Source organism: Vipera berus (genome assembly GCF_964194415.1).
Source record: "Vipera berus genome assembly, chromosome: 10".
Classification (NCBI taxonomy): domain Eukaryota; kingdom Metazoa; phylum Chordata; class Lepidosauria; order Squamata; family Viperidae; genus Vipera; species Vipera berus.
In genome coordinates, this window is record NC_138213.1 from 13,894,890 (window position 1) to 13,909,962 (window position 15,073).

A 15,073-nucleotide genomic window follows, 5' to 3' on the forward strand; every position below is an offset into this window, starting at 1 on the left:
TAATGAAGAAAATATAATTAAATATGGCATTCATTTAGTGAGCAATTCAAGTGGAGCCATAATGAAAAGAGTAATTTTCCTTAATGCTACCATGTACTAATGTCACTAACTTTCTAGAACAGTGATGGCGAACCTTTTAGAGACCGAGTGCCCAAACCGCAACCCAAAACCCACTTATTTATTGCAAAGTGCCAGGGCCGCATCAGCATTGTAGTGCCCTGGGGGGGGAGGCAGGGAGGCACCTCTGAGTGCCGCCTCTGGCACGCAAAAACCGGGGGCGCAAAAATGGGCCACCATGCTGCAAGGCGCAAAAATGGCTGCTGCCGCACCATGGGGTGCAGGTACAAGGCACTGCACCACACAAGAACAGGGCAGGGCTAGTGAGTATCATGCAGGCACTAGCCCCGCCCCATTTGCAGCACGTGCATGCTTGCGGCCCCGTGCGCACATGCACACATGTAAAATGCTTCCCCCTCCCTTTTCTTCCAGTCCACCAATCGACAATGGTTGGTGACCTCTACTTGGGCTTGCTAGTTGGCCGCTCTGCCTCCTTTGTGCTGGGCAGTGCTCCTGCTCCGGGCAGCGGTGGCGGCCTGATAGACCTGCTGCTGGTGGCGGTGGCACGCATGCCAACAGAGAGGGCTCTGAGTGCTGCCTCTGGCATGCGTGCCATAGGTTCGCCGCCACTGTTCTAGAGTTTAACCTAAGGAAAATAATATTCCATGGCTGTGCCACATGGATCCTTGAGGACAATGATTGTGTATGGCTGGACAACCTGTACCTTCAGGATGTAGGAAGCCCCCAGAATCTCTGCAACTCTCTAATGTCAATTTTGGCAGTTCTCTAAGGACTGGGGAGGTAAACCTGTCCACATTACTGATTTCACCTTCTTTAAAGAATGCTAACTATGGCATATTTGGAGGTGTTTAATGCAGATAGTTTCAGTGTATCCATTATGGTCACCAGGAATGGGAAAGACAGATGGTAGATGTAGGTGCAGTTGATTGCTTTCAACCATCCTGAATGGCAGTAGATCACCTCTTCCTTGTAGTATCATGTAAGCTGCCTAGGAATTGCAAGATAGGTGGTATATAGACATAATGATGATAACTTTATTGTCACTTTGAATGTACACCAATCGGCATACATCAAAATGAAATTTCGTTGCATACAGCTCTCAAAGGGTCACCACCTCCGATATATACTCCTTGTTTGTGGCCCGCTCAAATTTCACATTGTCCATTTTAGTCTCTAGAGAGTGAACAATGGCAAACAGGACAGATGGAAATGGGGCTCCGTGTGGATTAGCCCTCAAATTCGCTTGTATTCCGACAACCTCGCCTTCTTTCCTTTTTCTGATCCTGACTCTTCCACCTTTTCCTTAAAGAGGCCTCGCTTCTTTTCGCCCCTGGAGCACGCTGGTGCCGCCGCCACCAACTCCTCCAAAAGCCTCTCTCTCTTCCTCTGGGCCTGCCGACAGCCTCATCCAGTTCCTTCGCTCCATAAGCTCCAGGTCCTCTCCTCCTCTGCCTCCTCTGGTAACAGCCCTGATTTGCAATACAATTCATCACTGGGCCAACAGTCAGATCTTACTGCTGGTAGAACAAATTCAAACAGCGCCAACGACTTTTAACGGTCTCACCAACAGTTCCAAAATAACTAGAAACTCGCCATGCCAGCAAAGATTGTCGGTCGTATGTCGTATGTTACCTTAGTTCTACCATGTTGCTTAGTACATTAAAATCTTTCTGATCATGTGGCCTATAGCCCTCACTATCCCTCCCAAAACTATTCGCCTTCAAGAGCCAATGCAGCCGCAGCCATTCCAGGCGCCGCCATCTTAGAACATGAATGAATGAATGAATGAATGAATGAATGAATGAATGAATGAATGAATGGCAGGATCTGTCCAAGGATCTATCCGAAGATCTCAGCAGACTCCCAACAGTGCATGTGAGCATCATGACAATCGTGGGTTTTTAGTGCCGCAGCTATAAAAAGAATATAAATATATAAAGAAAAGAATATAAATCCTTCCATTTCCAACCAGTCACTTGGAATTGAAGAAGCTTCTTGAATGAGAAGTGAAACAAAGCTGACTTTGTAATAATGCTGCTTGGGGTGTGTGTGAAAGCCCTAATAAGCAGGCCTATACATAGAATGAAGGCTACTGCTAAGCTTGTAAGCCGCCCTGAGTCTTCGGAGAAGGGCGGGATATAAATGGAATTAAAATAAATAAAATAAAACATTTTCAAAGAAAAAAAATCAAGGAAGTCCAGTTGCCTTTTTTTGGGGGGAAAAACCCCTCCTTTGGGACAACTATGACCTGGATGATTGAGAATCTTCATAGACAGTTGCAGCTATGGTTAAAGCAGGCATTGAGGGGGGGGGGGGAAGTTGATGTATAGCCTGTGCTATCGCCATAAACATCTAATTGAATATAACTAGCTCAGTTGTGTTCAGTAATATGTTCCCTCATTTCGGAAGAGTTTTGTAGCACAAGTTCAAAGGTAAAAGCTAAATTTAAGCTGAATATTAGATGCCTGGGTTTATATATTCTTTTTCTTCATTTCCCCTGGTTATGAGAAGATAAGACACATCCATTCCTGCTTTTATGTGCACCAAACAAGAGTGGTGACTCAAGAACTGCTTTGATAACAATCTGGGATAGCTAGTTAAAAGGAGCCAGTGTTTTTGATCTGTGTGGTTATGGTCAGAATTGAAGAGTATATGAGAGAGCTAATTCATCAGAAACAAATGAACCCATGATTTAAACGAATCTTTCCACAAAACTTTCCAAGTCCACCCTGCTGATTTCCCCCCTTAAAGTTACTTGCTTATTAAATGATGATGAAACTATATCACTTTCCCACAAGTGGTGCACATACACATACACGCGGATAGCTACAATTTATTTATGTGTTTCATTATTATTCATCTTAGGGATGTTCTGTAGAAAGCCATGGCTTAAAACAAGCTTCTTTTATCCTTTCTGATATTATTCCCAGCAACTGAGCTTTGCAACTATATTTAGTAGAAAACTGTTTTCAAAAGTTAGGTTCAGTGGAGTTTGCATGGGAAAACTGTAGGATGCCCTAGGAGAATCTAGTCTCTTAATCTGGATAGTAATTTCTAAAGGATATCTAGGCATAAAAGAGCTGTAGGGGTACACACCGAAATGTTTGTTAACACACCACCACTTAAGACTTCATGACACAAAGCATCATGTAATATTAAAACAATATGGGATGAAATTATAAGAGTTATCTGCATAATAAATTTATGACATTAGCAGAGAGCTTGAAGGATGCTGTTAAGTCATCTCTTTTTAAGTTACTGATTATAGATTACTGTTTCTATTATGAACCTGAAATATTGAAAAAAAATTAAAAGTACAAGAAAAAGAAGAAGAAAAGTAGAAAAAAATGAAAAAAGCTATAAATAAGAAGCTTTTGATCTTCATAGCAATTATAAGTACACTTATATTTTAACCTCTCTATGTAAAGGTTACATCGTGACTCTTCTTTCTATAATTTATCCTTTCTAACCATCAAAAACCTTAAATCACATTTTTTTTCCATTTTTATGCGAAAAGTCCACAAGAGCTATTAAATCGTTATATTAGGCTGGTCAATGACCAAATAAAAGTTTATTGATTGATTAAACCATTATAGTTTTGGGTTTTTTTTTGCTACAAGTAGCCACATTAAGACTGAAAAGGATAGTTTAAAAATACACTAGTTTTTATGAATAGTGAGAACAGCTTGTAAACGTAAGTTAATGAGGGGTTAAAAAAGTCAGATTTGTGAAGATTTAGTGACTTTTTTTTTACTCTATAAGCCAGGGTTCATTGCATATGTTTCTGTCTTTATCATTTATGTATGTTCGTGAATGGTACCCTAGAAACTCTCATTGTTATTTTTATTAGTATTTGAATGTGTGACCTTTCAAAGCCTTCTACTTAAGGTGCTTGAGAAATACTCCCACAGAAGGTGGTTCTTCTCACTAACCTTTCTTGTCCTAAATCTACAAAGCTGTAGAAATTCAGATTAATTTAACAGTTGGGAGGGGGGAGGGAAGGAACCCCCAGTTGCCTCCACAAGAGAAAGTGTCTTATTTTTACAACTAAGCAGGGGTTCCGTTTATGGCTTGAAATGTCAGACTGCAAGCCATCTTCATAGCTTGGGTAATCTATGTTTCAAAGTTATCCATTTATTGATCTATTTTCATTCCTGTATTCTTTCTCAAGAGCACACTTCCTTTCTCTCAGCTTTGACTGGTGGAAGGATTGAAGGGAAGGAGGAACACCCAAGCAGACGCTCATTCACTCTCTGTTCCCTTCATAATGTCGCAAGTGCTGTCTCTTTGGTTTCAAAACCAGCAGGAGAGACCTGCAAGGCTGCCCAGAATGAGCAAAAACATTACCTGAGTAATAGTGTGTGGACTTGAATCACTCTTCCCAAGAGCATGCTAAGTAACAGCTTGTGGTTTAATCTGTTGAACTGCTTGATGTTTTTTGACCCCTTGTTGTCCTTGTGTTTGTGGCAGCCTTTTTATTTTCTCCTTGGAGACGAGAACAGAGCATTGTACCTTTTAAAGGAAAGAGGGGGGGGAAGGCATTTTTTTTCTTCTTCTGCTCCAGATACCCGCTGGTTCTATCCGTTTTGTGTATTGCAAAGTTCTTTTTGGCCAAGTGAAGGCAGGATTGAGTTAGGATGATGATGATGATGATGATAATGTAGTATGTAATTGTGGAGTTGTATGTGCTATCTAGGGACGCGGTGGCTCAGTGGGTTAGGATGCCGTCCTTGTTGATCAGAAGGTCGGCAGTTTGGCGGGTCGAATCCCGAGTGCCGCATAACAGAGTGAGCGCCTGTTACTCGTCCCAGCTTCTGCCAACCTAGCAGTTTAAAAGCACGTAAAAATGCAAGTAGAAAAATAGGGACCACTACGGTGGGAAGGTAACAGCGTTCCGTGCACCTTTGGCGTCTAGTCATGCCAGCCACATGACCACGGAGACGTCCTCGGACAAGCGTTGGCTCTTCGGCTTTGAAACGGAGATGAGCACTGGCCCCTAGAGTTGGAAACGACTAGCACGCACGTGCGGGGGAACCTTTACCTTTACCTTTGTGTGCTATCTGAGCACTGGGATCTTCAGAGGAAGGCTTTGCTTGGCAAGTCCGTATTGAATGCCTAGGTCACGTATAGGGAAATAATAAGATGTCTCTCCTATCACTCCATTGTTTTTTTTTTTTTTATTGAAAAGTTTTAATAAACTTTTCAATTAAAAAAAAGGGAGGGGGAAGGGGGGTTTCTTAAGGGAAAACTGTATTTTAAAACTTTTCCATTGTTAAATGTCTAGTTTTATGAGGAAGTAAGTTCCAGAAATTGGTTCAGTGGAAAATTCATAATGTGTTCTAACTGGAAAATTTAATTATTAGCAAGATGATGAAATCTTCTGAGATTCTCCACAATGGTTTAGTCTACTGGTTTCAAGATGGATAGCATAGCATTAAAATAATTGCACAGAGAAAGAGGAATGAATGGTAAGAAACGTTATTGAATTAAAAAACAACAACTAGTTAAACATAATTCAGAATATTTGCTGGGACTTACTTATAAATGGCTGGAGAAGTATGATTCAGAGTCTAAACAAGCAAAAGAATGTATGATTAAAAAGGTACAGAATTTGAATGCAGTGATAGAAGTGTAGCAGAGGAAATTACAATGGAAAAAGAACATTACGTTTACTCTGAACATTATACTTAGGGAAAATTGGTATAAGATATTTTATTATTGGTATATTACTCCAATACCGATTGCTAAAATGAACAATTCATTTTCTAAAAATTGCTGAAAATGTAAGGTTGTATTATTTTTTAATATTTGGTTGCAATATTGTAAAGCACAACAATTCTGGAAACTAACGCACAGTAGAATGAAATAAATCTTAACAGTTGAATTTAAACTACAACAGTTTTATTAAATTTGATAAACCATTCATTACTTTAAATTATGCTGAATTAGCTTTGTATATGCTAACTACTGCAAGGATACTACGGTATATGTTTTGGGAGCACATGTTTTAGAAAGGTTGGTTTTTAAAATGCCTGGACAGTAAGTTAATGAGTTGATTTTTACCTCATTTAAATTCTTTTTTCAATGTATAGACACTATATTTTAACTTCATGGGAAAATCAGAGTAAATTCTCAGAATCAATTCAATTTATTATAATTCTGTTTGGTGATTTTGTACGTGTTCCTGATCTTTATTTTTATTTTTATTTTTTTAGCTCAGGGCTTTATAGTTATTTTTAGGATTTTTATAAAAACAAAAAACAAAATGAGAAACACATTCTATTGTTACATAATTAGTTAGGTATTGGAAAACTGTAATTCCCATGACACATTCAGATCCCTTGTTTACTCATTTAAATTTCACTTTCTTACTTTTCGTTGTGTTTGTTTATATTCTTTGTTTTGTGGGGGCGTGATGGCTCACTGCTTAAAGATGCTGAGCTTGTCAGCTGGAAAACTGACAGACGGGGTTTGTGATCTGAGTGCTGCACAATGGGTTGAGGTCCTATTATTTGCCCCAGCTCCTGCCCACCCAGAAGTTCAAAAGCATGCAAATTGCAGGTAGATAAATAGGTATCACTTTGGTGGGGCGGTAACAGTGTTCAGTGTACCTTATCACATGCCGGCCACTTGGCCACAGAAAGGATCTTTGGACAAAGCTGGTTCCCTTGGCTAAGAAACAGAAATAAGTTACCACCCCTTAGAATCGGACATCACTGGACAGGGCAAATCTTTACTTTTACATTCTTCCTTTAAAATGTCTAATAATAAAAAATAATCTGATGATTGTAGTCTCTGAACTGGATATTTTTCTATATTGATTTAAATTATTTAAATACTTTCCTGTTCCTAAAATCTAATACAACAGTTCATATTAGATTTTGCCTAACTCATCAAGCCTAGCAGATTTTAACTGATGAACTTTGGCTAATTTTGTAATTTTAAGGTACTTTTAGCGAGTTTTATGAGAGTTATATTTGTTGGCAGAAAAGGCCAGTACATTTATGAACAGTTTGATATTTTTTTAAAAAAGAATACTGCTCAGTTTTATTTATTCTGCTGGTAATGGTGATAAGAATTTAAAGATCTAGCAAACTTTTGGGTCAACCTTTTGGTTTATCTGGAAATATGTTGAGATGTTTGAATAAATATTCACACCACTTTCAGGGTTTACTTTGGCTGCATGCATGCACCCTCAGCATAAAAAACCCTTTAAACAATCTCTACATATTTCAAAGTGTTGTAATCTGTACCACTATGATTAAATAAGAGTATTTAAACATATGTTGTTGCATGTTTGTTATCAGATGATACTGTGGAATTAGTATATTGATCTTTTGAACTTTTAACTTTTACTCATTTTAGCACAAAGCCAAGGTAGAAGCAATCACCTTAGATCTTGCATCTCTTCAAAGTGTATGGGAATTTGCTGAAACCTTCAAATCTAAGAATCTGTAAGTACTTAGGAACAATTACTTTGTTTGCATTGCTGTAGCTGAATTAAAGTTACCATAGATGGGAGGCTATTGTAATATATATATATATATATATATATATATATATATATATATATATATATATATATATATATATATATATATATATATATATATATATATATATATATATATATACAGTTTCATTAATATCTCTCCGAGCAAAAGTTCAAGATCCTTTGAAAGAAACCATGATGAATGAAAAGTAATATTAAATACATTTCTTGGTTTGGATTGTTTGAGATGGGAATGGTCAAAATAACAACTTTTGAATCCATGTTCTTTACTGGTAAATGATTCTCAGAGCAAGAATGTTGAAGATATAAATATGCAGTTAACACCTGCAGCACACATAAAAATTGGAACCAAAAGCTCTTTTGCAAAAGGAGATGCAGGAGAAGAGCATGTTGGTATGGAAAGAGAGAATCTATTCCGTCTTGGCCTCCAAACACCTGTTCAGTTTTTGTCACCAGGTTGCAAAGGCCATAGCTCCTGAACTGCAGTAAAGATTTAGTTCTTTGCCAATTGTCGAAGTCTCTAGGTTGAGCTGAAATTATATTTGCCTTGGGCAGCCTCACCCACGATGCTTCCAGTACAAGAAATAGAAGACCCAGGTACAGATCAAAACTAACAAACAAATAAGATAAAATGAGGCACGGATTGGACATGAAGAAAGATGTGGTCTGTGCAAAAATTTTCTACACTCATATCAAGCAGAGTTTGAGATTTTTCCAGTCTGGAAATTTTTTTTGGAAAATGCTTTGCTGGATCTGAATGTGAAAAAGAGACTTGGTTTTGACCCAGATCTTTGCCCAGGGGAAGAAGGGCTTAATTTCATCCATGTTTTGTTTTGTTTTTTTTAAAAAAGGATTGCCTTGTGTGCATTCTAATGAGCTCCCACAGGCTGTTCCCTAAATGCTAAATATGCCATATCAGTCATTCAGCTGATACCTAAGCCTAGGAATGTTGCAAGTTGAAGAATGACAGATAGCTCCCTTGGTTGAATAGCAGCTTAATGAAGGAGCCTTAACCAACAAGCAAATGATTCAGTGGAGAGAGTGGTGAAGGACCGTTTTTCAGTGTGCATAAATAGCATATGACTGAGCATCTACTATTTGGGGGCAGAGAGGCTGAGGACAACAAATTGGAGCTGTCTCTTCAATAATAGCAAGCAAAAACATATTTTTATTTCATTCTTAGCAAATTGCTCACAGTGATTGAGGAGTTTTTTTTAAGGATTGGGAGTCATGACTCCTAACATGGTGTTGTTCATTGTTTAAGGAAATACAGATAATCCTCAACATACAAACACAATTGAGCTCAAAATGACTGTTGCTAAGCAAGACAGTTGTTAGTTCCCCCCTTCATTTTATGACCTCTCTTGCCACATTTGTTAAGTGAACCACTGCAGTTGTTAAGTTAGTAACTTGGTTGTTAAGTGAATCTGGCTACCCCCCCTTTGATTTTGCTTAATCAGAAGGTCGCAAAAGCTGATCCCATGACACTGCAACCGTCATAAGTACATGCCACTTGCCAAGCAATCTGAATTTCAGTCATGTGATCATAGGAATGCTGCAACCGTCGTATGTGTGAAAAATAGTCATAAGTCACTTTTTTCAGTGCTACTATAACTTTGAACAAAGTCACTAAACAAATGATTGCAAGTCAAGGACTATCTGCACACCCGATTAGTGCCATTCATTTGTATTAAACTTACTAGATAAATTTTCATTGCGATATAATGTCAATTTATGTAGACTCTTTTCCTTGGGTATTATGCTAATAATTTTGCTCCTGTCTGAGATTTGTCACACTACAGAGAGACCTAAGATAAGACAGTGTCAGTGCTGGAGGTTTAAATGGTGAAGTAGTAGCATTGTGTCCCGCTAGAAGGACAGAGGTTCAAAATATTAATACCTTCATCTCTGGCAATTGAAGGTTGCTTGGCAGGGGAATTTCTCATGCTACTCTTCTTGACCTCAGAAAATATATTCAGGATTCATGCCAAGAGTTTTGTTGGAGATAATTACATAGCAGAGCATGAAGCATCACAAGTCTAAAATGGTGTGATCATTATGGCCATTAGAACAGAGGAAGGATTCTGCTGGATCAGAACAAAACTCATGTACTGCAGCAAGCTAATTTAAAAGCAACACATTTTACACCCAGGAGAAGCCAACATATACAGTATTTCTGTACTTCATATATAGAATTCCTCACAGGATTTATGTTTCAATAGACACAGCAAATAAGCTTTGGAAAGATGTAGCTTAAATTTGGGTGATTATGGAACAATGGTTAGATTCAGAATGGTTTGAATGTAATGCGAATGAGGATATTAGTAGAAAAGTTAATGGCTATTGTGTACATACATGTAAAATGTGTGTATGTATATAATGTGAAATAAATGTTGCTTAATGAATGTGAGATAGATTATTTTATTTCAGCAATATTTGACTACCAGGATTTTTTTCCCCAGAAGTATTCTGAATTAAAATTTATTACAATTGGTTTGAAGATTTTAGAATTCTTGCAATCCCTATTCTGCATGGAAAAATATAAAAGAAATACAAATTTCCATTAAAAATGAAGAAGAAACATGCACAATTCTCGCAGCAGTGAGGCAGACTCCGCCCTTTAAAATGCAAAGATGAAAAATATCTATGATAATCTCTAAAGTAGAAATGTGCTAATTTCAATTTCTGCTTGTTTTAATAGCCTTTGCTGTTTTAGTTACTGCACTATGTTTTTATATTGTGTCTTATAATTGTGAGCCAGAACATCTAATTAAGCCAAGGGGTGAGTTATTAAATTTTATAAATACAATTTGTGTTGTGTGGTTTCCTCCATTGGGTGACACTAAAAGCAACAGAAAGCTCTTCTAGATTTATCTGGATACCTTATTTAACCAGTTTTCATTGGTGCTTCATGCAAACTTGTCTAGATTACCTGATCAGACTTTATAGAGGTTTATAACATTTGTAATAGGAAAAAAAATTACGCCTTTTCTGACAATAGTAGAAGGCAGAGACACCTACCCAGTTGATGTGCAGCAGATCAATCTCACGCAGAGGAACTGCTCCATTGCAAAGCAGTCCCAGGCGAAGTGTCTTCCACGGGGATATACACATACTTAGCAGAAACCTTTGAAGAAACAGTTCTGAGCTTTTCACAGATCATCAGATATCATTGTTTTAAGCAGCAAGTTCAAATGGGTGCTTGAGTTTCCTTCTTTAAGAAGATTTCTTTCTCTTTCTCTCTTCTGCAAATGCAAGTATCTCCCTAAAGATCTTACAGTCTTCTTCGGAATTCGCAATGGTCTCTTTTGCTTATGATCCTGTTAACACTTTCTGTTCTGCTTCTGGTTTCAAATACACATGTACGTAGTTGCTATAGAAATTAGCACTTTATTCAAAGTCAAGGAGATAACAGCAGACAAAGAATGCAAGCTAAACAGAGCTTCTGAAAGAAGCTTGAGTGAATTTTTGCTTTTAATAGGAGCGTACAAAGAATAGTTCAAATACAGTCCACAGTTCAAAGATCCAAGTCAGGGTTGTCAGCTAGTTTGGAGGTCAGGGTTTCATGAGCTGATTCAACACCCAAACATCACAAAAGCGCTTGGGATCAGATGGTTGCTTCCAACAAGAGATCAGCTGCTTTTTAAATCGGGCTGGGGCAAACTGGCTCAAATCAAGAAAATTACTCATAGCAAGGAGCCTCATAGAATATTTCTGCTTTGCTTTCCTCTCTGTTCCCAGGGTCTTGATGTAGTATCACATATGATTCTGGGCTTTATGTCTCCTGAAGGTCTTCCAGGTCTTATTGAAGTAGCTTCTTAATGGCACTAAGTTTAGTGTTGAACAATCGTAACTGCACAGAAGCTGAATGTTTTTCAAAGGCTACTTTTCAGTGAGATAGAACTTTTTGTGCCTTAGTTTCACAAAGGTCAATTAAATTGCTGAAGATTCCTTCCTTTTTTTTGGTGTTCTTAAATTAAGGCACACATATTCTGGATTTCACAGGTAAAAAAAAAGTAACTCCCAAATTCCTTGGTCTACTGATCTTTCCACTAGTGGTTTGGGGCATTGTAGTTGTAGTCTTAAAAGGAGAAACCATGCTTGATAGACAATGGTGCCTCCCAGATGTGTTGCGACTACAATTCCTTGGCCAAATGATCTCAACCCATGTGAAAGTAGAGTTCAAGATACATTGGGTTTTAGTTGAGTTAAAAGGTCTTATCCTTTGGTAGAACCAAGCATGAGGGGCATGTTGGGAAGATAAGCATGTAAAATATTTATGATTTAATATGTACAGCTATAGTATCTTTTGCTGCAAATAAAGCCGTAAGCATTTTGCAGTTTTATAGCTTTTATGGCTAATGAGAGAATTTTTAAAGGGTCTGTGTGTACAGTATTTTAATTAAAATTTTAATTTAAAATAATAAAACCATGAAGAATATTACAAAGTGCAATAACAATCGATATAATGGAACTTTTAACAAATACATTGATTAAAAGCACTACTTGCTATAACTTTTTTAAAGTTTTTTTTTAAAGTGGATATGAATCTTTGGACTAATATACATGATTATACTTTCGTCATTGTTTTTTAACAGAAGTGAAGAAAATTTCTTAATTCTGGACTTTAAGCATGCTTATTTATGAAGTAATGTTTCTTATTCAATATAACTTTTGCTTCTGGAGTACAGCTATGTAACTTATGAATGTAATTCATAGTTTTCTTTTGAGTCCTGCTAAAATGCCGACCAATGTATCCTTCTGTAGAAGAGAAATGTGTGTGTTCAATACCCAGAATTTTATCATTGGGAAGGCCATTGCTGAGAATCTTGGGATTTAAAGTCCACAGATCTGGAAGTTACCAAGGATGGGAAACACAGATGTAGACTATGAAAAAAGTGACATACTGATCAAGTAATATACATTATGATAGCTGAAGATTTGGACCATGGGCTATTTGGCACTTAGCAATAGCACTTAGACTTATATATTGCTTCACAGTTCTTTACAGCCCTCTCTAAGCAGTTTACAGAGTCAGCATATTGCCCCCAACAATCTGGGTCCTCATTTTACAGAACGATGGAAGGCTGAGTCAACCTTGAGCTGGGGAGATTCAAACTGCTGGCAGCCGGCAGTCAGCAGAATTTGCCTGCAGTACTGCATTCTAACCACTGTGCCACCACAGCTCATTTAAACTTTATAATAACCATTATTCTAAAGTAGTTCCTATTCAGTGAGATCTGGAAGTTTTGTTTGGCTTGAGTGGCAAATAACTATCTCATATTTGTAAAATATTCACCGAGTTTGCTCCACTTTGTCGTGAAGTTTCTTGAGATAGATATGCAGAAGGAATTTCCTCCCTGGAAACCCAACTATATTTTTCTGTATAAGAGCATGGGACAGATCTGTCAACACTGTAGCTCTGTGACAGCTTTTATGAGGTATGTTTTTTTGTTTTTTTCAAAATGGCACTGAGGCTTTTTAATTGGCTAGAAATAAGGACACAACTCATCTGAAGGCCACCATTTTTCCTGAAGATTGCTCTAATTAAATATACAATTTCCACATTTGTGTTTACAGAGCTCTCCATGTGCTAGTCTGCAATGCTGGTGTTTTTGGTCTTCCTTGGCAATTAACTGAAGATGGCCTGGAGAGGACCTTCCAGGTGAATCATTTGGGACACTTTTATCTCATTCAGCTCCTCAAAGATGTTCTTTGCCGCTCAGCTCCTGCAAGAGTTGTGATGGTCTCTTCTGAATCACACAGGTTAGTTCTGGAGGAATGTAGTCGGCATTTTTTGAAAAACAATTGAACCTTTTTCCTGAGACTTTCACTGAACATTTTTAATGTTTTGATTTCATTTCTTACTTTTTCCCCTGCTTGCTCTGGAACAAATAGTTTGAGTCAGTTCCTAAGTGGGAAAAATATATATATTTTAATACAATGTTAAATTTTGAGGTTGCCTGACTCCCAATGACTGGGAGCTCCCAAAATTAAAAGTACAATTTCATACAACAACAAGCTTCCATAAAGCAACTACCATAATCATCCTAACTCAAAGCCAGTGCATAGTGTTTAAAAGAAAGTTGTGATAGAAAAGAACTATGTTTAGAATTCTATATTTGAAAACTATTCTGTAGTGCAGTGAAAGGATGGCCAAATTGGCCTTTTTGGGATGTGCTGAACTTCTTCTACCAATCTGAGTTATTTTAGTCAATGACAAGGAAGTTGGGAAGCCAGAGTACAAAATATTTAGAGAGCATCTACTATAGTTCTAGGTGGTCAACCACAAAGCACCCAGAGTGATTCTGATCCGTTCACACAACTCGACTTTATTTCACAGCGTTGTTAAAAAGAACTAGATGAAAAGAAAAACCATTAGGATTTGCTTTCATTCATGTGGCATTTGAGTAGCCTGCTGGGGCTTCAGAGTAGGAGGAACCCAAACATAAATTGAATTTAATGTTTGATTGATCACATCTGATTGATCTTTGTCTTTCCCGATGCATTAAAAATTACAATGAAATGGTAATGGCCCTAGGATTGTCCTCTCAAGGCCTTTAGATGCCACATGGTTTTCTTCTTCCACAAGTGGCAGAGACCATTTACAGATTAACCCTACAGGCTGTCCTGGGAGAGATGCTTTTTGCTCACTGCTACGGTTCTTGGGATCTTGTGTGCCAAAGTAAATAAAATATTCAGATGCTTACTGGAAACTAGGTGAATTGGACTGAAGATCCAGTTCTGTGACTAAATTGTGCCTTAGTTGTCATACTGAAGCAGAGGAAGGCTTTCATTCTGCTAGCTGATGAAACAATAATTGATTAAATCTGAATGGTGTGGCTTTTATTGATTTGTCATTCAACATCTCCAGTACCGTGCCAGGAAGAATTCACCTTTACTCTAATTGGAAGCTAATGCAATTACTTTTAGATTAAATACACATTTGTGATTCATTCTCTCTCTCTCTCTCTCTCTCTCTCTCTCTCTCTCTCTCTCTCTCTCTCTCTCTCTCTCTCTCTCTCTCTCTCTCTCTCTCTCTGTATGTGTGGGTGTTTCTTCATGGCTGGGCAAGGAATTTCAGAAGGACCAAAGGAAGTAGTGTGTTCTGAATGCTTTCACCACTAAATCCTGATTTGGAAACTCTTTTGCTTGAGATTGCAATATGGCATAATGTTTTCTAGTGGCTAGGGAATGTGGAATTGGCAAAGCTGTTGTTGACTAACTCCTGTCTTCTTCTAGCCACCTTTGTAGCGAAGCCCACCATGCTTGAAAAATCCTGTTCAAAATGCCTAACAGTATCAAAGCTATTGCTTATGCTACTCAGCTAGCATCTCTGCCCCCCCCCCTTTGTCTGTCTGTCTCTCTCTCCCAAAGTAAGAAAACCTAGCAATGTGTTTTGTTCCTAAAATAAAAACAAAAAATAAAAATAAAAACCTTTCTTCTGTGCTACAAAAACGTTTTGACTAGGAATATCTAGAA

General features: G+C 37.8%; 1 protein-coding gene across 1 annotated transcript in view; it reads left to right on the plus strand.

Annotated features, from left to right (window-relative positions):
- Positions 1–503: 503 nt before the first annotated feature.
- LOC308672622 (WW domain-containing oxidoreductase-like) overlaps positions 504–15,073 on the plus strand; it is a gene marked incomplete at its 5' end in the record, with an annotated part of 431,174 nt that continues 416,604 nt past the window's right edge. Inside the window, 3 exons of the mRNA XM_081335669.1 lie at positions 504–611; positions 7,444–7,532; positions 13,172–13,357. Of these exons, the coding sequence (XP_081191795.1) occupies positions 504–611; positions 7,444–7,532; positions 13,172–13,357 (383 nt within the window). The remainder of the gene's footprint in view (positions 612–7,443; positions 7,533–13,171; positions 13,358–15,073) is intronic.